General features: G+C 45.9%; 1 protein-coding gene across 5 annotated transcripts in view; it reads left to right on the top strand.

The window, feature by feature from the left end:
* LOC146175281 (uncharacterized protein CG43867) overlaps nucleotides 1-24,135 on the top strand; it is a 429,718-nt gene that overhangs the window by 63,672 nt on the left and 341,911 nt on the right. For all 5 annotated transcript variants that reach the window (XM_084584707.1, XM_084584708.1, XM_084584706.1 and 2 more), the window contains exons 3-4: nucleotides 928-1,059; nucleotides 15,254-15,360. In XM_084584707.1, coding sequence (XP_084440833.1) covers nucleotides 928-1,059; nucleotides 15,254-15,360 — 239 coding nt within the window. The remainder of the gene's footprint in view (nucleotides 1-927; nucleotides 1,060-15,253; nucleotides 15,361-24,135) is intronic.

The following is a 24,135-nucleotide window of genomic DNA, read 5'->3' as shown; positions in this document are numbered from 1 at the left end:
CCAGGTGGTCAAAATTTCTGGAGTCCTCCACTACAGCGTCTCTCATAGCCGGAGTCGCTTTGGGACATTAAACCCCACAAACCAAACCAAACCGATTCACAGCATGGGCCTGCATGCACTTTTAGGTCGGTTATGAGATAGTTGACACTATGCCAATAATTTCAAGTTTCATTAATTTAATGTCTGTAATGAAGAAAATCGAAGCTATCAGATTTTTCTCAGCTCAGCTCGTCATAAAAAAACAATTACGATCGCTCACTGCAGTCTGCACCGCAGCTCAGACAACCTGCACGCTGGGTGAAATTCCTGAATGTTTTTCGGTTCGACAGGATAATAAATTACGGATGACTGACCAATGAAGGCATCCACTGTTTATCAGCCTGGTGGTAACCTAATTGTTGGAATTTTCGTTGTTTCTCACATGCTAAACAAACTGAAGGTCATGAGAACGACTGCTAAACACTGAGGAATATAATAAAAAATGCATCTTATTTTTTTGGTTACATATCTTGGCTAAGCTTTATACTTGATTATTCCCTTGGCCCATAAATGTACGCTTTCCTAGTATTCCTGCATTTTCTTGCTATTAACTTCAAAAACGCCCACAGTGGTGTGACACCATTTGTTGGAGCGCTGGGAACTGTGAGGGTTTCTGTGCAACATGCGGAGCACCTGTTGATACACCTTTCAATTCTTACACTGTACCCTTGACAGAATATGCATAGTTTTACAGTGTGTACTTAAGTTGCGCTGCCACCACTTGGCATTGAACACCTCTTTAACATACCTCGTAGATGTGTTCAGCTGGCTTGCACTGGATTTTTGTTGAAAGGATGAGCACAGCATTGAACTGAGCTTCTTCTTCCTCTTTTAGATTACATGATTAAAACTATAAAGTTAACTAGCAGCTGATTCTACTCTGTGCAGGAGCAGAATGAGCGCTGCAATGAGCAGCTGGAGGAACTGAGGCAGCGACTGGCGCAGCTGAGTGAACAACTGGCTGCAGGCCCATCCGAAGAGGACGAGGCGCCACCTGCATACACGGTGCTTCACCCCACGGTAGGGCTTGGTCGCTCATGAAGGCCTCATCATGGGCCTACCTGTGGAGGATGCAGGAAGAAGTACTAATGTGCGAAGAAGAAAAACTTTCCACATGCTACTTAATACAGGAAAAAGTCCTTGCCTTTTCTAGGGAACAAGTGAGAGATATAAAGAAAAGTTTGGTTGTGATGAAAAAGGAAAGAGTGGAGGTTAAGGGACGTACAGACCACCACACCGTTAATATGGCAGAGCTACAAGTCTGGTATGTGAACCAAAAATATGCCACTTCATTTGTCGATGGTTCAGCGACACGAGCAGATTCGCTAAAATCAACTAACTTAACAGGCATTGCTGGGCCTAGTAAGGAGTGTCCCATGAATGGGACATACAAGTCAGTGCGAAAGTGTGCTGTGGGGCATTTCACCTCAAAAGATAGCATTTCTTGTTTTTTTAAATCGAGCTTTTGAGTTGGAAGAGTGGCCATATAGTGCAGCTCCAAGACGTGTTAACAAGCTAAATAATATATACCTTTTTATCAATTGTTGTTGGGCTCTTTATTTGGCAATGAGAGGCCCACCATAAATGATATCCATAGCAGTTTTCAGATTTTCAAAAATGCTATTGTTATTGCTGCTTTGTGCAAGAAATATTTTGATGCCCTGCTCGGCCAAGGGGTAAACTGAGTGGCCACAGAGTATTAGTTAGCCAGCCTTGCTATTTAACGCGTCTTTGATGTATTTTTATGCTCATGGCCACTGACTGTGCTATTTGAAAGAAAGCATTCTTCCAACTTAAAAACTCTATTTTTAAAATTTGCCAAATCTTAATCGAGAATTGAAGCTTAGGCGAGTTGGTGACGGTTTTCTAGCAACATAGCGCTAAACAGACAGGGACACTGCGAGACACACGGGACGGGTGCTAACTTACAACTGAGCTTTTATTACACGAAAGAAGGCAATATAAGCACTATCTAAAGGATGAAGAGGAGACATAAAACGATTGAAAATACATAGAAGCAATCAAACAGTTCTATCGTCGAGCGACATTCACAGATTGGCAGAGAGGAATTGCATTTCCTTGTCAGATAAAAACACTGAGGCGGCACTGACGCATGTATCTTCTTCAGTGTACTTGGACTAGGACCAAAGTTCGCTGTTCCGCCCAAGAAAACACCCCCAGAACTGGTCGCAATGGTTCACCACGCCTCCCGTCTTGCTCCCGACTCAGAGAAAGACAGATGCATTTCCGAGGGTATGGACACTGTGAAGCAGTATGGGCATGCCAGATGTAATATTCCTATTAGCCGCACAGTCTCCTATTTAAGAGAGAACTCGCTTTGCTTGTTGATGTCCGACAAAGGAGGAGGATTTTCCGTCATACCTAAAGCCACCTTGGACTCCAAGGCCTCTTCGGTCATTAACTCGGTCTTTGACAAGAGAAGTGTCTCTATAGCATCTGTGAAAAAGAAAGCGATGCAGTTATGCTTCGAGTTGAACTTATGTTGTCTTGAAAAGAGTATAGAAAAAAGTGAAAATGATACTCTGAATAGGTTTTTCACAGTGAAAACCCATAAGGTTGATTGCCCCCTTCGTGTAATTATATCCGGAAAAAGGTCATGGCAAAAATCGATATCGACTTTTCTCAAGAAGCAATTGATGATGCTTAATGTCGAGGACCCGTATCTAACAAAAAGTTCCTATGACGTAGTAAAATTTCTAAAAAGTAGAACTGATGGGTTACTTGCCTTTTCTATTGACGTCAAAGATCTATATTATTCTATCCCCCAAGACAAGTTACTTTTGTGCATAGAACAGTGCATAGATGCATAGACCGTCATGGCTCCACAACCTTCCAAAACGCCTCAGGGGTGTCGGTGCAGGGGTTCCTTGAACTACTTACAACGTACCTGTCCTCGACGTTTTGCTCCTGGGATGGAACCATACACCTTCAAGTTCCGATAGGTTCTTGCATCGCACCAATTTTAAGCGAAATCTTTCTGTCTTCAGTGGACAGACAGCTCAAATTCTAGAAAGTTTTTCTGTGGTTACAATATTTCGGTATGTAGATGACTATTTGGTTTTGACGGATGTAACTCAACAGAACTTTCATGCGACTGCACAACAAATCTTAAAATGGTTTAGCACGGCCCTATCTCCTTTAATCCTAACTCATGAGATGCCAGCAGATCTAACTATATAATTTCTGGACATAAAGATACACCTCCAGGCATATCACACCTGCTGGTCCTATGAACCACGGTGCAAAAAACCGGTCCTGCCATTCCATTCGGCTCATTCTAAGATAGTGAAACGTGCTATCGCAAACTTCTGCTTCTCTAATGCAGTCAAAAAGTCTTGTACACATTGTAAGGCACCTAGTTTTCTTAATCAGTGCAACAGGCTAAAGGAAGCAGGTTGCCCGCTGTATCTTCTGGTATCTGTCGCTCAGAAATTACTGAAGCATACCTTGTCTGATTTCGGAAAGGCCGAACCTAGTGAGCCGACACCAGAAAACAAAAAGAGAGACGAACTAAAATTGAGAGTTATTCCTTATTGCCACACACTTTCCCATAATCTTAAGAGGATAATGAGCCGTGTGAAAGTAGAGTTGGTATTCTCTGCTCCAGACAAGTTATCAAACCTATGTAATCGCGTGAGCTCTCGTCCTAATAAAGCCATAAGGTGTAAAAAGAAACACAAAGACCGATATGTCACATGTAAAAAGAATGTAATCTATTCCATACCACTAAAATGTGGCCGGAAATACATAGGGCAGACAGGCAGATGCCTCAATGATAGGTTACGGGAACATAACAATGATGTCAGGAATGGTGTGAGAGGGCATTTGGCTGGTCACATCAATGAAAAAGAAAACTATGTTAAAACAAAAAAGTGCCCTGATTGTCATCCTGATTTTAAAAGCTCTTCTGTCATTGATTGCCACAAAGATCAGCTCACCAGGGAAATCGTAGAAGCGTTCAGTATACTATTCCAAAAGGAAGATACGTGCGTCAGTGCCGCCTCAGTGTTTTTATCTGACAAGGAAATGCAATTCCTCTCTGCCAATCTGTGAACGTCACTCGACGATAGCACTGTTTGATTGCTTCCATGTATTTTCAATCGTTTTATGTCTCTTCTTCATTGTTTAGATAGTGCTTATACTGCCTTCTTTCATGCAATAAAAGTTAGCGCCCGTCCCATGTGTCTCGCTGTGTTTAGTTTGTTTAGTGCTATGTTGCAAGAAAATCTTAAGCGAATCGTGTAGTATGTATTGAACTTATGTTGATTGTTGCTCGTGTGTGATGTGTGCTTAATTATCCCCTTGATTGCCGTAAAAGCTGTAATGGTCTGATTCATGCTACCTACTTTGGTCCCTTTTGCATTGTTCAAACTGCCTTGCTTTTCTGTTTTCTGCGTGTCAGGTACTGTTATCAAACGCCTATCCTCCGCATCTGTGCCGCCTACAACTGAAACCCCTCCCTCGAAATATGGATCCCGAACACTACAAAGGGCGTCACGTAGCCCGGTCCTTATACCTCTCTAAGCAATACAGTTATATCCTGATATAATGAATCCCGCGGGACCGCAAGACATCGTTCGTTATTTTGAAATATCATTTTAATGAAAAACCTGCGGTTATAAGCCAGTGGTGAAGCCTATGTATGAAAATGACCTACCATGGCTCTAGGCATGTGTTTAGACAAGAAGAATTTCAGATGAAAATGTCGCACTAACTTCAAAGCTGATTTATTTGAAGAAGTCAGTTATTTTCTTGTCCCGCGTGCAGCACACATGACCAGACACTACATTACACCACTATAGCACATACACCTTCCACTTTACTCACCACCTTCCTCTAAAGTACAGACTTTGTCCACGCACAAAAAAAAAAACAGTCTTCGATATGACCTCATCTTCAATGTTCCCCAAAGTTTGAAAGCCACCATGTTGACAACCTTGTCTCGGCTTTTCAAAATGATTACGTTGGTCGATCTGCAGAGGCCGATTCGCTTTTTTCCTGCCTTGATTTCTTGGAGCGGAAGCTGCTCTTTTATATTCTTGGCACCTTCGCTAGCTGCAATCATCATCAGATCTCGAACAAACTTCACAATAAGATAATCCGCGATAAAAGAAACACCATCCCGCACATGTGAATGGCATGAATAACCAACCTGCGAACGACACACAACACAAAGAAAAAAGGCAGGCCACAGGCGGCCAGGCTTGCTGGCTACTGCATATTAAATCACAGCCTTATGGTTGTAGTTACAGATCATACACATAGAAATGGCAGTTTCTTTTGCACGCGAGAGTTGCAAGCTGAGGTGCTGTTAATTTTAGCAAAATTCATAATACTGATGTTCCTAGATTATAGAGGAAAAAATAAATTGCGTAAGTTATTCTAAAATATGCGCTATATTGAAATGCAGCGGTGGCGTAGTGGTAGAACATCCGCCTCGCATGCAAGAGGACCGGGGTTCAAATCCCGGTGCCACGCAATTCTCCACCGGATAAAAGAAAAAAAAAAAGGAATCCGTGTGTCGATGGAATTGCATAAACAGGTTTGGGGTGCGACCTGATGCCGGTGAACACCTCCGGAAACGCACTCCCTCACCAGAACAGGAGTTGGCCACCCTGGCACAGTAATTGGCCGCAACCTGTCATGATTAGTTCCATAAAACCCCGGCCCTCAGTCACCAATGGCTGCGGAACAACTGACCACGGCGGCGGTCAGACCTGTGACGCAGCAGGGGGTGCTAAGATTTCAGGGTACGCACCGGTGCTTGAAAACCTTGAATACCATTGAATTACGGAAGTCTGTCTTCAAGGCCCTTCAGTTCAGTTCAGGCGTTCAGTCGTGTCCGACTCTTCGTGACCCTATGGACCATGTCACGCCATGCTTTCCGGTCTCTCACTATCTTCTTAACATCACATAGCTTCATCTGCAATGCCTCGAGAATGCCATCTAACCATCGCGTTCGCTGCCTACCCCTTCTCCGGCGACCCTCAACCTTTCCCAACACCAAATGTTTCTCCAGTGACTCCTCTCTTCTCATCAGATGACCAAAGTAGCTGAGCTTTAACTTTAGAATTTGACCCTCCAATGAGCAGTCAGGGCTTATGGTCGACAATATCCAATTGATCTTCTGGCAGTCCAAGGAACTCTTAAGAGTCTTCGCCAGCACCACAATTCAAACGCGTCAATTCTTCGGCGGTCAGCCTTTTTCACAGTCCAACTCTCGCATCCATACATCACAACTGGAAAGACCATAGCACGGGTTATACGGATCTTGGTTGGCAGACTAATGTCTCTGCTCTTTACTAGGCGGTCAAGGCTAACCATTGCTCTCTTTCCCAGAAGCAGGCGTCTCCTAATTTCATGGCTGCAGTCTCCTTCCGAGGTAATCTTGGCGCCCAAGGCCCTTAAAAACCTTGAATTTATGACTGGTCCTTGAAGATTCTAGGCCCTTAAAAACCTTGAATTTATGACTGGTCCTTGAAGATTCTTGAATTCCTTGAATACTAAATTTGAACTGGTGTTTTTCATCATGAAAACGTTTTTGTTGCTAAATTTTTATTCTTGACTGAGTTCTGAATGAATTGCGGGGAAGGAAACGTATCGATTTTTAGCCTATTTAGCGCATTCTCGTTAGGCGGCTGGCAACACTGCAGTGGGCGCGCGGCTGCGTCGTCCCATCGCTATCGCATCGCCATCACTCACCGAGCCCAACGTTTTTAGATAGGTTTACCGAGCCGTGTCTACGCTGGCGTTGCCCTAGTGCTTGCATTTTTGGAATGAGCGTGGCTTCTGCCTGTCAGCGCACGTGATATTTTCATATGTGACACAATGCCCGGAAAGAGCAAGTTTCAGGCTACGTGGCTCCACCATGACGAATACAAGCAGTGGATTGCGTCTGATACAACGAGTCCGCATCGGGCTAAGTGCAAGCTTTGCGGTAAAACTGTGGATGTGACTGCCATGGGTGAATCCGCTTTAAAAAGTCACATGAAAAGCGGCAAGCATATTGGCGCAATGAAGCTAGCGCAAGGGAGCGCGTTGAAAAGGTACCTAACGCCGGTCGGGGTAGAGCAGTCTACTAGCGCGTGTTCCTCGCAGTCGCCAAGCCTAAACGATGCTTGCAAAGTGCACGAGCTTGTCACTGACGCTGAAATTCTTTGGACTGTGAAAGTTGTGACATCCCACTTTTCGTACCGGTCGTCATCCCAAGTTGTGCAGTTGTGCAGTTGTGCAGTTGTTTTGTGCAGTTGAAGCAGTGGACAATATTTTGTGAGGGTATAGGAAATAACCAACAATTTTATAAAACTAATTTTTTACTTTTCTGCGGGATACGACCAAACTTTCACTGTGATATTTTATGAAGCTATATTTAATTTTTTTCTGTGCAGTAGAAGCAAATCTGCGTAGTGATGTTTTTTTTCTTTGTGGAATAAATATTTCAGACGTTTTGAGAGCACTGTTTGAAGATCTTTGACATGGAAAAAAAAATTAAGCCCTCGAAGGGGGCCTTGAATATCCTCCTATGGGGGCTTGAAATTCCTTGAATATCCTTGAATTTTTTTCTTTGCCACCTGTACGAACCCTGTAAGAATTTCTGGCTTCGCTGGACAGGCTGCCATTGGAAACTGACCCTGGCAACATTTAACGCTAGAATCCTAGCTAGTGAAGCTAGTTTAGCAATGCTGTTACAGGAACTAGAGGGTATGAAATGGGATGTCATAGGGCTTAGTGAGGTTAGGATGCTGAATGAGGCATATACTGTACTGAAGAATGGGCATGTACTGTACTGAAGGATGGGCATGTACTGTGTTATCGAGGCTTACCGGAGAGGCAAGAACTAGGAGTAGGTTTTCTTGTCAATAAGTATATAGCGGGCAATATCATCATCATCATCAACCTGATTATACCCACTGCAGGGTGAAGGCCTCTCCCATATTTTTCCACTTAACCCGGTTCTGTGCTAGCTGCATCCACTTGACCCCTGCGAACTTCTTAATCTCATCCGCCCACCTAACTTTCTGCCGCCCCCTGCTACGCTTTCCTTCCCTTGGAATCCAGTTTATAGCGGGCAATATAGATGAACTCTATAGCATAAATGAGAGGGTGGCACTCATCGTAATTAGGCTTAATAAGAGGTATAAACTGAAGGTTGTACAGGCCTATGCACCCACATGTAGTCATGATGACCAGGCAGTTGAAAGCTTCTACGAAGATGTAGAATCGGCAATGCGAAAAGTAAAGACGCAGTATACTGTACTAATGGGCGACTTCAATGCCAAGGTAGGGAAAAAACAGGCAGGAGACAAGGCAGTAGGTGGCTATGGCATTGGTTCTAGGAATAGCAGGGGGGAGTTACTAGTTGAGTTTGCAGAGCGCAATAACTTAATAATCATAATTACCTTCTTCAGCAAATGGAAGAACCGGAAATGGACATGGAAAAGTCCTAACGAGGAGACTAAAAATGAAATCGACTTCATAATGTGTTCAACCCCCGCCATTATGCAAGATGTAGAGGTAATCGGGAAAGTGTGATGCAGTGACCACTTGATTTTGAGGTCCCGAATTAGCCTAAATCTGAAGAAGGAACGCAACAGATTAGTAAGAAAGAAACCCATCAACGAAATAGTGGTGAGGGGGAGGGCAGAAGAGTTCAGAATCTCGCTACAGAATAGGTATTCAGCTCTAACCGAGGATGGCGACATTACCCTAGAAGCAATGAACAATAATTTCAGAGATATCATTACTGAGTGCGTTGTAGAAGTAAGCGGTAGGATATTTAAGGAGGATACCGGTAAGCTGTCTAAGGAGATGAAAGATTTGATTAAGAAACTCCAGAGTATGAAAGCTTCCAATCCAACAGACCAGATAGAATTGGCCGAGATATCAAAGCTAATCAATAAGCGCAAGGTGGCCGATATAAGGAAGTATAACTTGGGGAAAATTGAGCATGCTGTAAAGAACGGGGGAAGCCTTAAAGCGATAAAGAAGAAATTCGGGATAGGCAGAAACCAGATGTATGCGATAAGGGACAAGACGGGCAACGTAATCACAATTATGGACAAGATAGTCAAAGTAGCCGAGCAGTTCTATACTGATCTCTACAGCAGCCAAAGTAGTCAGGACTGTAATGAGATTTGCGGTGTGGAAGAACAGTCAGACGTTCCACCAGTGACGAAGGACGAGGTCAAGAAAGCATTAGAAACTGTGAAAAGAGGGAAATCGGCTGGAGAGGATAAGATAACTACAGATTTTTAAAGGACGGGAGGGATATCGTGCTAGAAAAACTGGCCACCCTGTATACGCAGTGCCTGGTGTCATCGATGGTACCGGAACCATGGAAGAATGCAAATATTATCCTTATTCATAAGAAAGGGGACTCTAAGGACCTTAAAAATTACAGATCAATCAGCTTACTGTCTGCTACGTATAAGGTATTTACTAAGGTAATCGCTAATAGAATCAGGACAACCTTAAACTGCAATTGAGCAAAGAATCAGGCAGGTTTTCGGAAACGATACTCTACTACCGATCATGTCCATACCATCAACCAGGTGATAGAAAAATGCTCAGAATATAACCAGCCATTATATATAGCATTCATTGATTACGAAAAAGCATTTGACTCAGTTGAAACTTCGGCGATGATGCAGGGATTGCAAAATCAGGGGGTGAAAGTGCTGGAAGATATATATAGTGGCTGCACAGCAACCATAAGTATGCATAAAGAAAGTAACAAAATTCCTATAAATAAAGGTGTTAGGCAAGGAGACACGATCTCCCCAGTACTATTCACAGCTTGCTTACAGGAAGTATTCAGAGACTTGAAATGGGAGCAGTTAGGGATAACGGTAGATGGAGAATACTTCAGTAATCTGCGATTTGCTGATGACATTGCATTACTAAGTAACTCGGGGGATGAACTGCAAATGATGATTGATGACTTAGACTGGAAAAGTAGAAAGGTAGGCTTAAAAATCATTATGCAGAAGACTAAGGTAATGTTCAACAGCCTCGGGAAGGAACAGCAGTTTACATTAGGTAGCAAAATACTGGAAGTAGCAGGCGAATATGTCTACTTAGGACAGGTAGTAATCGCAGATCCGGACCATGAAAAGGAAATAACAAGGAGAATAAGATTGGGATGGAACGCATTTGGCAAGCACTCGCAGATTATGACTAGCAGCTTACCGGTATCGCTCAAGAGGAAAGTACATATACAACAGTTGCATCTTACCTGTACTCACCTATGGGGCTCAAACTAGGAGGCTAACCGAGAGAGTTCTACTTAAGTTGAGGGCAACTCAGAGGGCTATGGAACGAAAAATGGTAGGGGTAACATTAAGAGATAAGAAGCGTGCAGAGTTGTCAGAGAAATAACTCAAGTTACTGACATTCTAGTGGAAATTACGAAGAAGAAATGGGCATGGGCAGGACATGTAGTGCGAAGAGAGGATAACCGTTGGTCGGTGAGGGTAACGAACTGGATTCCAAGGGAAGGAAAGCGTAGCAGGGGGCGGCAGAAAGTTAGGTGGGCGGATGAGGTTAAGAAGTTCGCAGGGGTCAAGTGGATGCAGCTAGCACAGAAATGGGTTAATTGGAGAAATATGGGAGAGGCCTTCGTCCTGCAGTGGGTATAGTCAGGCTGCTGATGATGATTATGAATTCTGAAATATTTTTACATTAAAAATTGAAGGCCTCGCCTTAGAAAACAAACGGGTCTGCGAGCCATGGTCTCGCCCGACGAGTGACAAATTCAGGCACTTAAAAATATCCAGTCTCTTGTTTATTCCGGATAAACAAAAAAAGCAAAACAAAGAAACATAAGGCGTTACTGCGCTGAGAACAGGCTGTTCATGCGCACGACAATAGGACACCAACGGAAAGTGGGAAGAATGTCAGGGCATTACCGCGGCGAAACAAAACGGCGGCAGAAGAAACATTGCTCCTCGCGTGACAACTCACATGAATACGCCTAGGCTGTTTCTGCAGGCAATGCTTCCATCTTCGTGTCGGCGATGTTTCAGTCGTCCGTGCACACTCTTCTGGCCCATGACGCTCGCCTGCTGCCCCGCGCCTTGCTTCCGACGCGCTTATCTACCCTCGTCTGCCGCCGCTAACATCACGCCCCCCCAAGATTATCTGCTTGCTCATGTGCACTCGCGCTGCCTGTGCAAACACAATACAAATAGGAAGACGTGCGCGCAGTTTAAAACACTTAAAGGGACTGCGAAAACCCACGAAATATAGAAAATTGGTTGGGGATTTTTCAAAAATTCGTTAATGTGGTGTTTGTAGTAACAAGATTTGACTGTACTCTGAACACCAGGACATCATCTACATGGATGCTTCACATAATCCAGACCATCCTCACATCTGCTGTCCACACACACATCCTCACACCACGGACATTCACCACTCAACATTCAATGCAGCCTCCATCCAATGCACTAACATCGCCTAGGCCGAATAGCTGGCCATCACACTCACTATCGCACATATCAGTCTGTTGCACACTCAGCACACCACGATATGCACAGACTCCCATACAGCATACCGATATCTCCTGCGAGGGACTCCATCACCACAGTCGTCCGCTCGAATGCTGTCTACACTACCTGACCCTCCCAATCTCATCACCGTCACATGGGTACCTGGGCAAGAGGACATCTTCAGAAATGAGCGCGCTCATGCGTTTGCTCTAGAACTGAGCTTCCAGGTGCTGGCAGATGGCCTCCCCAAAGCTTCACCCTCATCGAACCTCTCGACGATTGTCCACCACTATGGTCGTTGCAGCTTCAGCAATGAGGAGGCCATAGATCTGAGGCGGCTACAGATGGGCACCTTCATTAATTTACAAATATCTAGTAACTGGATTTTTCGGTTTAAATCGAAAAACACAGATAAAGGTACGCCGAAAACATTTTAAAAGGTTGGGTTTAAACCGAAAAAGGTCGGCACGTTTTCATGGACACCGCAAACTCTCGATAACAGGAGAAAATTACAACAGTGTTCAATCCAGGGGCACGATGTGAGACAGTGGGATTGTTGAGGGTTTTTAGGCATCGTTCATGGCCTCACAAATGAAGAGAGAATGGAAGTCCCTACCCTGATAAACATGTCAAGCGTCCGAGGAGGGGCGGCTGCGGCAAGGCAGGCACTTCAAGGGGCGACGGCTAGACCGAGCATTTGCTGCACGAGTGCTACCAGGAAATTGCGGAGGCCAAAGCCCGCCAGTTCCTTGCCACGTGACTTTTTTCAGACACAAGCCGAGAGAAGCGCATTTGTTGTTTAAGTGATTTGGTTTATACAAAAATTTGATCGTAATAAATAATATTTCAGTTACTCCTTTGTCTAACGTGTGAATTTGTGTTTTACATATGCGTTTTGTCATAATGCTAATTTTTATCATGGTAATAGCATTTCTTTCAGGAGCTTAGCTGTATATATGACCAACTGTACATTAAATAAAAGTACATAAAACAACATGCAAAAAAATATTCATTGTGGTTTAACTCTGGTTAACCCAAGTTAAATTGCGATAGCAACAACGGAAGCTTCTTTCGCCTGCTATACTATTTCCCTGTCATGCCCTATTAGTGTAAGGTGCTGCATTATTGAGGACACTTAAGCTCATCCTTTAAGAGTATGACGCAAGAGCCCACATATAAAAGAGAAGGGTTCAATGCTGCTGAACCGAATGTGGAGCGAAACCATTAGCTGCAGGTGACCGAGCGTTCTTCTTCTTCGCGACTGTTCAAGGTCAAATGTGGCCCTTTTCGGGACGATGCGACGGACCGAAACCTGGCGGAGTATTGCTATAGCAATAAAATGCCAAAGGTACACTACGTCACTTTTAACTGTGCACGAATGTGTTTATTTCACCGAAAAAAAGACTATATTTCTTCTGCAGAAAATATTAACCGAAAAAAAGCTGGAAGTTGTGTCTGAAAATAAACACCAAAAAAGTCAACCGAATTCTCGGAAAATAAAAACTGAAAACTCCAACCCCTAACTATAACCCACGATGGATAGAATATTGCGAAGCCATCTTAACTACAGTGAATCCTTGTTAACTCGAAGTTATAAAATCCGAAAAAATTTTCGAGATAAGCGGAGTTTCGAGTTAAGCAAAATGCCGAACATTTCTGGCGACAGTCCTTCGCGATCTGTCGCGTGCCGCCGCCGCCAATGCCTGTCATTGCCGCTGGTGCATACCGCACGGAGTAACGGGACTCTGCGACAGAGAGGCGCGTTTTCAGCATTGCTTTGTTACCGCTCCATCGTCGTTCGGTCAAGGGGAGTGCAGTTACGCTATATCCCGTTTCTAACACAACACAGCTTAAAATACAATAACACCGATGAAATGTTTTTAACGCATCGCGTTTAAAAAAAATAACAGGTCGCAGCGCAGCAGTTTGCTGCTGCACTGCGATGCATACATGCATTGCATAGGTGCATTGCATACGTGCATTGCAAGCAGTGACTTTCTTCTGCCTCTTTCGAAAATTAATAATATCTAGCCACACTAGCCTTTTTATTTTCCTTTACTACCCTTCCAAGCTTTTACTGAATTGTCTCGAAGTGCTCAAGACAAAGTGAGCGTCTACAGGTTCTTCGCTCAAACCAGACTAGGAAAACAAACTTCGCTTGAAAAAAAAAAGCCAGGACGGAAATTGAATAGCCCAAAGCCTTCTGCGATTGGCTGCCTCGCGAGCTGCTTCCGGGTGACACGCGAAATTTTCTAACATCCGAGAACCTGAGCGCGACAGCGACGAGCGAAAATGCTTTGGCGGCCCTTGGCCCGTCGAGCCCGTCGATGCTGCACTGCACAAGGGGAGTTTTTGTAATAAACGCAAAATAATTCTCAGGAAAAACTGAATTTTATTATTTTGAGAGAAAGAACTGGGGGGGGGGTAATGCTTGCCTGCTTTGCGTTGTCATTCGGCCCGACAAAAGCGCCCTTGAGCTACTGAACGCATCGCATAGGCCGTTGGTCGCTGTCGCTGCATCAACTTTGTTGCGGATACCACATACACAACAAAAAATTGGCTGGGGCTTAGCTCGGTTAAGCCCGGATATCAGAAGCGAAAAGCTTCGGCGATGCCATGTTACGCGCATGGCATTACTCACCGGTCTTAAATCTTGTAGATGCCACAGTCTTTCGCAGACATCACATACATGACCGAACGGATTGTCCTCAAACTCAGTCTTAAACATCTTTGTAGCACCAGCACTTTCACACACTTTCAATGTGTAGTCTCTACACCGGTTCAGTTCGTCGTCGATCGCGTCGTCACTTTCACTCTGCTCGCTGTCTACTCTCTTGTCTTCGTTGTTGCGCTGTTTTTTGCTTAATTATGTACCAACTAGCTCAATTTGCCGTTTTACTGAAGTTTATTTCTTATACATTGAGCTCTGTTCCATGCATTAATCCCGCTTTATTTAACACCCAGAAAAAAAAGTAATAAAAAGAAGAGTGCTGGTTCCGTCTTTTTTCTACTCTCTTGTCTCCGTTGTTGCGTTGTTTTTTGCTTAACTAAAATGGTCACTTGGCTCTTTTCATTCCCAGGAAAAAGGTAGGGCATATTTTGGTTGCAAAACAAGCCTTGTGATGAGCGGAATCTAGTGCTTCATGCAGTGTTGTAACAGGCCACGACATGCTTCGGTGGGACCGCTTCTGGCATCGTGGGAATACTGACTCTCGGTGTATTTGCATGGGAAACTAGCTGCGTGTCTGTTCCAGCAGCGCCCCTACGTGTCATGGCTCACACAAGAAATGCTGCACTGCCTTTGAGCAGGCAAATGCAGACGCAAGCAATGTAACTAGTATACTCTTTTTGGAACGAGCGATGTGCAAGTGAAGGAAAGCATTGAGGGTGTCCTGTTTTGGCAGTGACACATAAACACAGTTCTGTTGCCCATACTGACCACAGTTAACCCCACCTGATGTGCCTTACTGCACAATGATCACATTACAAGCATGTCACAAAAACTGTCAGAAACCCCACTCCTATTCGTTGATATGCCTAGTGGTAAGAATTGACGCATAGGATTCGGGCTAATTCATTGGTTTGTGACAGTCTTTGTGAAGTGGTCATTGCGTAATTTGACCCCTGCATGCCATTTTTCACTTTCCTCTGTTACCCTTCTGTGATGCATGTCGATGCATGCCGCCCTGTTGTTGTTCGTGCAGAGTTGCCCCGGAGTGCGGCTAGAGCGCAAGCGTTTCCGGGACGTGGCCACTCTGTCTTCCTGCAGCTCCATGGCTTCGCCCGATGAGGACGGCTCAGCCCACAAGGGGTGAGCACTGTTATGCTCCCCTTCTCTCAGCCTTCGTCTCTAAAGTTTTTCACTTTCCCACTAGTCAGACGAGGTAGGCCATTTACTGTAGTATCTACACACAGTAAAAGCTTGTTAATTCAAACTTCACGGGACCGGGAAAAAAGTTCGAATCATCCGATGTTCGAATTATCGAATGGCCTCGAAAAAACTGACAAGAACCATTTGTATTACCGTAAATGTAGCGTATTTAGTTGCGTAACAAATTCGCTCGCATAATGAACTCACCCAGCCCCGATTTGTGCCAACCAATGCGAAAAAAAAATATAAAGGCGTCAGTCGTTAGCGCGTCCTTCGGTTACATTTCTTGGCAGTGGGCCAAGATGATGTGCACCGATAACTGCGTGTTTATCTTTTGACTTTGGCTCCAGCAGGGTGAGGGGAAACGAACTTGGCAAAGTGCTAGCGCTTGTGGGGTTGTGCAAGCCTCCTTTTCAGTACGTTTTCTTTATCATGCTACCAGCGACTGGGGCGGGACTGGGGCGGGCGCATCTACTGCCACTCCAATAATCGGAATGCGGGATAGCAGCAAGCGGCTTTTGAAGCGAATGGGTGCCAGGCGTCATGATTGCATGATCGCGGCTGACTTGCATGCTTCCTGTTGACAACTGATGGTTGGAAGGATGGATGGCTATCGAAAAAAAAAAAAAAAAAAGTAACCCGTAGTGCCTGTTCGAGATATGGGCATTGGCTGGGACCGCGCCGACACTACTTATCCCTATTTCCAAATTAACAGGGTTGAAATTAACGAGTATTTAGTTCCAAGCTCAGGCAGCCGCCGCGGCCATGCTCTGACCTTGCCGCGGCCGCCGTTCCCACTCTCCAACGCCGCCAGCCGCCGCGCCGGTCATGGCGCCATTTAAGTTTTACTCACTTTTCCATGGTTTTACCTGGTTCCATCTTCTGTCCCCGCTTTGGACGTGCACAGTCTTTAACTATGCCTTCCGATCGCGGAGGTGTTTCTTTACTTTTTTTTTGGCCGCGTGATGTCCGCCAAGCCGCCCAGACACGGCGGTGCGTAGTTCGAATTATCCATAGTGGAACCGATTCGCGTTCGAAATAATACACAGATCTCTATGGAGCTTGGCCGGACCAAGTAGTGTAGTTCGAATTATCCGAAAATTTGAATTATCGAGGTTCGAATTAACGAGCTTTCACTGTAGTATGTTAGAATGAGTAAAGATGACTGGAGAAGCTCCCTGAAGCCACATTTTAAATGTTCGGTATTCCCCCAGGTACCTCTCTGGGCAATCTTGGTTGTTTGAAGATGGCATTAGTTGACCAAGTCCACCCACGAAAGGGCGGCATCTCTCGTTTGTCCTCCCACTGTGACATTGGTCAATAGAATTATAACATTCTTGGCGCTGACTAAGGTGATGTGCATGCTCATGCTGGGGCTGTTTGTCACTGACCAGTCCGCTGTCAGTCCTGGGTAAACTGCGTCTTTGCCAGCTGTTGAATTTTGCACCTCCCGGTTCTACTGCCACACTTTAGTTGCCACTGTTTCCCTCAGCCATCACTCGGCAATGAAGGAGGAGGCAGGCTGCCATCGGGCAAACGTGACCAAAGCACTTCTCAGAATGTGACGCTGGCAGAAAAACATGTGCATCACTCAGTCTGCCTAAAACCGGCCGTTATTCAGTTGACACCAACCGTCAGAGTTACAGAGGGCAAGTTGAGGCCAACTGTTGGCACTGAAAATTGGCAGTGGTTAAATGCTGTTAAACGGAGTTTGACGAGCGATAGCTCTATTTGCTAATAGCACATGCCATCAAAGGGCCTATCGTGTAATCTCTAGAATTGACCACCAGCTCACGATAGCTCTAGGCTAGGCTCAGATTCGAGGTCACCCGGGACAGGGTTTGATCATAACAGGCAGTCTCTGTGAATGTTTGCAATGCGTGTTTTGTATTTGCTGCCTGTCTTTTTAGAAGCGTGTAATGGGGCATTTATACCATCTGCATTGTAATATGTACTTGCAGTATGCATTAACTCTTTCCCTACTGTGGGCAAAATGCCAATTTTTTGTCATCATCATCATCCTGATTATACTCACTGCAAGGCGAAGGCCTCTCCCTAATTTCTCCACTTAACCCAGTTCTGTGCTAGCTGCATCCACTTGACCCCTACGAACTTCTTAATCTCATTCGCCCACCTAACTTTCTATTACCCCGTGCTACGCTTTCCTTCCCTTGGAATCCAGTTTGTTACCCTCAGCGACCAACGGTTATCCTCTCTTCGCACTACATGTCCTGCCCATGCCTATTTCTTCTTCGTAATTTCCACTAGAATGTCAGTAACTTGAGTTATTTCTCTGACTCACTCTGCACGCTTCCTATTTCTTAATGTTACCCCTACCATTTTTCGTTCCATAGCCCTCTGAGTTGTCCTCAACTTAAGTAGAACTCTCTTGGTTAGCCTACATGTTTCAGCCCCATAGGTGAGTAGAGGCAAGATGCAACTGTTGTATACTTTCCTCTTGAGCGATACCGGTAAGCTGCTAGTCATAATCTGCGAGTGCTTGCCAAATGCGCTCCATCCCTATCATATTCTTCTTGTTATTTCCTTTTCATGGTCCGGATCTGCGGTTACTACCTGTCTTAAGTAGACATATTCGCCTATTACTTCCAGTATTTCGCTACCTAATGTAAACTGCTGTTCCTGACCTAGACAGGAAAAGTCGAAAGGTAGGCTTGAAAATCAATATGCAGAGACTAAGGTAATGTTCAACAGCCTCGGGAAGGAACACCATTTTTTTTATGTTTCAGTAAATTTTTTTTTTCTGTAACAACTATCGCGTCTAAAATTTTATGCAATACACGAAAAGAAAGCTAAATAGATTTGCCTGTTAGGCATACAACATTGAATATGAATTGGTGAACTTTAATACACAATTTTATTTCCCAAAAACAAGATTTTAGAAAACCATTGAACAAAATTGAAAGAAAAGCACTTGTAAATGGAACGACAAAAATTATAAAACTATTTTGAGATATACAAAATGCAGAGAATTCTATCGGGCACTTTCTGTGAAAAAACGAATGTTCAGTATTGAGTAGCTTTCTTGATACATAATAATAACTGGAAGCTGTATAATTTGCATGTTATGCAATAGGTTTCAGTAGTTCGTTTTTTCTGCCAAAAATGTCATGTCTGAAACTTTATGTAATACACGAAAAAACGCTATATAAACGCGCTTTTTAGGAATATAAATTTGAACAGCTAAATGTAAATGGCAAGACAAAAGTTAGTTTTGCAAAACCAAAACTTTAGGCAAAATTCAAGCAAAATGTTAAAGATATAATTTTACCTAACATAGAAAAAAGGTTGATAACCTTCTGGAAGGTTCAAAATGTTTACCATGTCTTTGGCACCCTTCTATGTAAAATTCAAGGTTATAGCTTGGGTATCATTCTTGCTAGGAACAATAACTGTGTCTTATAGTTGGGCATGCCATGCGACAAAGCAGTTCCTCGAGGTAAAACACAGAGGGACGTTGCAAGTGTTGCAGTACACTGTTGTTTTTTGCTGGGTTTTGCTTTCATTGTAGCACTTCTTACAATTCCGGTAAGTGTCCATCTTTGCTGGCTGGTGCTGAATGCCTTGAGGTGGTGGAGGCGCCCGAAATTCTGGTACATCCTCAAGTTCAAGGAGCTGCTGCACTATTTCTAGCCTAAATGCTAGTTGGTCGTAGCGGGCGATCCTCGAAAGCTCGTCAATCTCAGGATGCATCCTCCGATGTTCCTGGAATATTATGAAGCTATTCACACAAGCAATATCAACGCAGTGAAAAAAGAGGGTTTTCCACCACCTGACGCACTTTTGAAGAACATTGTAAGAGCCAATCAGTTGATTCGATTTATTGACACCAAGCATGCCCATGTTGTACTCGTCGACAAGCTGTGGTTTTTTGACAGAAATTTGCTGCCATTTCCCTTCTTTCTTTTGTCGTCGTTTCACGGACACATGCTTGTTTGCCGTGTGGGCAGTGGTCATCATGTGGACAACGCGTCGATCCTTCCACTGAAGGTAAAGCACACCACTGTCTCGGAGCCAGTGCACATCTCCCAGTTCGTGCCTTCCAGCTCCTTTGGAAAGCCACGCCGGTCTTTGCGTGTTGTGCCACAAGCCAGTGTCTTGCGTTCAAGCAAGTGGCGAAAAAGGTTGGTTGAGGTGTAGAAATTGTCCATATATATGCAAAAGCCCTGGTCCAGGTAGCTGTCGCACAGGCGGGTGACAACGTCATAGGCTAAGCCATTTGCACTTGGCTTTTCTCGTTTGCCAACGTAAATGATGAGACAGATTGAGGGTCGGCGAGTACCCACAATTTGTAGCCCCATTTGGTTACTTCATCTCTAATGTATTGCCGGATTCCAGATCACCCCTTTTGACTTTACCATCCTTTCATCAACAGAAAGTTTTGTACGGTTGAAAAAAATGTGCCCATCGTTCGTTGATATGCTGTAGGAGCCGTGAAAATTTGTCCAATTTTGATTTGCTTCCTTGGGTTTCCAAATTCGGGTCAGACACGTGGAGCATGCCAAGAAGAGCCCAGAATCGCTTTCTAGGCATTATCTGTGGGTGAACCAATCCAGAAAGAAGCCTTGATGTGCTCCAGTACAGATGCAGCCGTGGTAGTTCTACTAGTATCCCCATGTAGAGAAGCAGACCAATGAAAGTCATCATCTCTGCTGGGGGGACCTCTTTCCATGAGCCGTCGGCTTCACTGTAGCTGGGTTTATCCAGAACCTTCGTCCAGCCGTACTTGTTGTGCTCTCACAAATCATTCCAATAACGTCTGCCGTGAAAAACAGACGGAACACGTCAATCACACGAAGGAATCGACGAGGGCCGCTGCGGAGCGCCATGCCGAAATGGATCCCTGGTTCCTTTCTTGGGCAGAACGACACTCTCTGTTGTGCAAGAGGCAAGGTATCGTGTCCAAATGACGTTGGCACCCTGGGGATGAGATAAATGACACAAACAAAATTTCTATAGCGGTCCCAGACACATCCAAAACCGACAACAAATAAAGCAATACTAACTGGAGTGCGGCTGCCGATGTTCCGGGCTGGTTTCCATCGTCATCTTTGTCGGAACTGAATTCTGACGATATGACAGCATCTTCAGAGTCACTGCTGCTTGAGTCATCAATGAAACCAGTCGTAGGCAGTGCGAAGTTGTCAGATTTGCGACGCTTCAAAGCGCGCGTCATTGACGCGGATACCGCCATTCTAGCACGATCCCGACGCTGCCGCGTTTTCAAAGCACGATCAAAAATAGCCACCTCGTGGAAAAAAATGTGAACAGCAACACGCTTTAGTTATCTAATTACACGATAGATGGTGTATCATCATTATCATGACGCGCGGAAAGGTTCAAAATATGTGCGCGAAGTCATTGTTAGCGGGCCGGGGGATGGCCGGTGCTCCAGGCTGGTTTCCATAGTCATCGTGGTCGAAACTGAAATCTGACGATAACTGGCAGCATCTTCAGAGTCGCTGCTGCTTGGATCATAGATAAAATTGATTGTAGATAGCGCGGAGTCATCAAATTTGCGACGTTTTGAAGCGTGCGTCGTTGACGCTGATGTCGCCATTCCTGCATGCTACTCCAACGATGCCGCATGTTCGGAACACACTCAAAAATAGCCACCACGTGTAAAAAATGTAAACAGCATCAAAATCGAAAGTTCAGATATCCGTGAGCAACGTGGAAAGGTTCAAAATTGGCGCGCGAATTCATCGTTAGAGGGCTAACAACTATGCTCAGGGAAAGAAGTGCTGTTTGCTTGCTCCTGTAACCCCAGGATTGTCCTAGAATAGGCAAACTGGTGCCTACTCATAGGCAGCACAATATCAGTAGAATGAGAGCGTTTGCGAGGTGAGGATTGTCAATGCAGTTTTCTTCTGCAGATATCAAGGCCAGGTTAGGCCTCATTCACTGGAAACCAACAATCATGGAGCCATTTTCAGTGTACTGGGCAAATTTGAGTTTGAAGCGAATCGCTGGAAAAAATTTCAAACGTAATTTTCTCATAAAAATTCACCCTATGCTAGCACATAAACATCGACCTACACAGGAGGAGCAAAGAATTGATTTAGACAAAGCTTGCCCAGCGTGACGCAGTGGCTAGTGCTCTTGACTACTGTTCTCAAGGATGTGGGAACGAATCCTGGCTTCGGCGCCCGTTTTTCGATGGCAGCAAAAAGCTAGTCACTTAGTAGATTGTGGTTTTTACGTGGACATAAGCCACCAACCACCGCGGGTTCGAGCGTCACGCGAGCTGAAGACCCGATCAGCCGTCACCACGCGCACACTGAAACACCGCAGCGCGCACTCAACCTCCATTGGGAGGAGAGCACTTCGCTGCAAGGACACAAACCTCCAAGTTCACAAAGGAGACGTTTATTGAAACGCCATCCTCCAGCGGCACACACATACACACACACACACACACACACACACACACACACACACACACACACACACACACACACACACACTCAGTCACCGTGTCAAGAGAGCGCGCGAGGAGCAAGGCTCCCCTGTGCGCACGAAGTGACACGGAGTGCGCGTCGCAAGCACGCAAGGACGTGCTGTGATCTCTCTCTCGCAGTGACCAAATGGTTCCTTTGAGAGAGAGTGGGCAACCACCGCAAGGTACGCCTGTCGCGGATCGTTGGATCACGATCGACAGGCTCGAGCTTCGCTCTCAGGTACGACCCGGAGCAGACGAACTCGAGTACACACTGGTCTGCGCGGACAAAGGCCGGCAGACAAGAACAGTTGCGTACGCACCTTGCGATGTCTCGGAGGGGTCGCTCTCTCAGCTCCGCTCGGACGGTCGCACGAGCGCGGCCGTCGAAGCGGTGCGGTGTTCCCGCCAAAAGGCGCCAATGAGAACAGCCACTGGGACGCCAGGGCGGAGCTGTGGCCCGAACGACAGTGACAAGTCATCCGAGCCTCTCTCCGCCGCCTCAGGCGGGAGAAAGTGAACGAGGAGAACAACTGGGAAGCGGGCGGCGGCCGCGCAAAGGGCAGCCGCAGCAAGCCCGAATCCCACATCCTCCTCTCCTTACTTGCCCTCCTACCCATCAGCGAAAGCACGCGGCAGGTCCCCAGCATGAAGTAAAGAATGCTATCCTCACGCAACAAGTCAACTACACTTCAGTTCCAGCAAGAAAGATCTCGAAAAGACAGACACTCAAGAAAGAAAAACATTAGCAAGGCGCTCAAAAAAAAAAAAAAATGAACAAGCTGACATGAAGAATAATGCACAAAGTTCCGGAGGATAAGTAACAACTACTACGTACAGAACACAATCATGTACAGAACACAACTATGTACAGAACAACTATGTACAGAAGTTCCAAAGTTCGTCGGTGCAGCTCAGGGAGCCTGCGGTGACTCACCGCTCGTTGACTTCCGGGTGGCCAACGGTTATCCTTTGCTGCAAACGATCTCCGTCAGTGGTGGTGCAGGTTAGGTGCAGGGACAGCGAACACGCCGAAGGGGCCCCGGGTGTGGAAAGTCCGTGACTCCGTGGCGATCCAAGGCGCACATGGGAAGACCGCGCGGGGCTTCCTTTCCACCGTGCTCCGCACACGCCGGCAAACACACATGGCGCGACGTCGTCGCCTCCACGCCCAGGCACGCACACGCACAGCCACTCACACACCAAACAAAGGGTGATGCCCACCTTCAGCAGCGAACCTGTCCCGAGCACGTTCGCAACCGCGGCGGCCTTGGGTAAAAGGGGCATCGTCATGCTCCCCGTCCCCAAACGGCCCCAACTTCATTTCCACACACACCGAAAAAACCGCGCGTCGGGGCTGCCTAATGAGCAACCCTTGCAATTTCAAGAAGAAAGAGGAGAGAAGACGCGCTGTACAAAAGAAGGCACTCGCTGTACAATATTTACAAGATAGGAAGCAAGAACGGAAACAGAAGAAAGCGAAAAATGGGAAAAGAGACACAAAAACAAAATAAAATACAAAGGCTGGAACTGAGCGAGCTAGAAAAGGGAGAGACCAACCTTGCTTCCGGGTAGGGTTCGACGAGCAAGCTCGCTCGGTCGGTGAGGCGGTGTGCCTTCGGTTGCGGAAAAAGGCCCGCCGTCCGGCATCAATCACACAGGTGAACGTCACCTCACCTTGTACCGGTGCGGGGCACGGCTGCGTTCCACCGCATCGGTTGTGCCTTGACGCTTGCCTGTGGTGACAGTGGGCACCAGCGCAAGCTCGTCAGACCGTTATGCATGGGCCTTCAGGTCTGCGATGTAGGCATGGCTGGCTTTCCCCATAGGGGGATTCTCCAGCAATGAGCCCCTGCTTGTTACTTGGGAAAATGCCCCAAGAAATCGCAGGTGGCCATCTGCCACGGACGCACACTGTCAGTTGGTTTCGTCATGCCCGGTGGCTTGCCACCCCTCGACAGTTTCTTGAAACCTTGGAGCCACTCAGATGACCAGCTAATGGTTTGTCGTGAGAGAACGCAACAGAGCGCCGCTCAGACATTGGGGAATAGCCACTTCAAATGGTTCATGGACTCATCATCCGTGGCTATGTATTTCAGCGCGAGCCCGTCGTGGCCCAGCAAATATGAATCCCCGGGGCACGCCGCGACACACGCTGGCTCGTGCCCCCCTGCGCCCGCTCAATACAAGTAGCGTAACGGCGCCCGCTGCAATACAAGCAGCGTAACGGCGCTTCGTCTCCCAGAGACCGTCGCTGA

Source organism: Amblyomma maculatum, chromosome 11 (genome assembly GCF_055883805.1).
Source record: "Amblyomma maculatum isolate TAMU_Amacu chromosome 11, ASM5588380v1, whole genome shotgun sequence".
NCBI classification, from domain to species: Eukaryota; Metazoa; Arthropoda; class Arachnida; order Ixodida; family Ixodidae; genus Amblyomma; species Amblyomma maculatum.
This window is presented reverse-complemented; position numbering and strand designations above follow the sequence as displayed.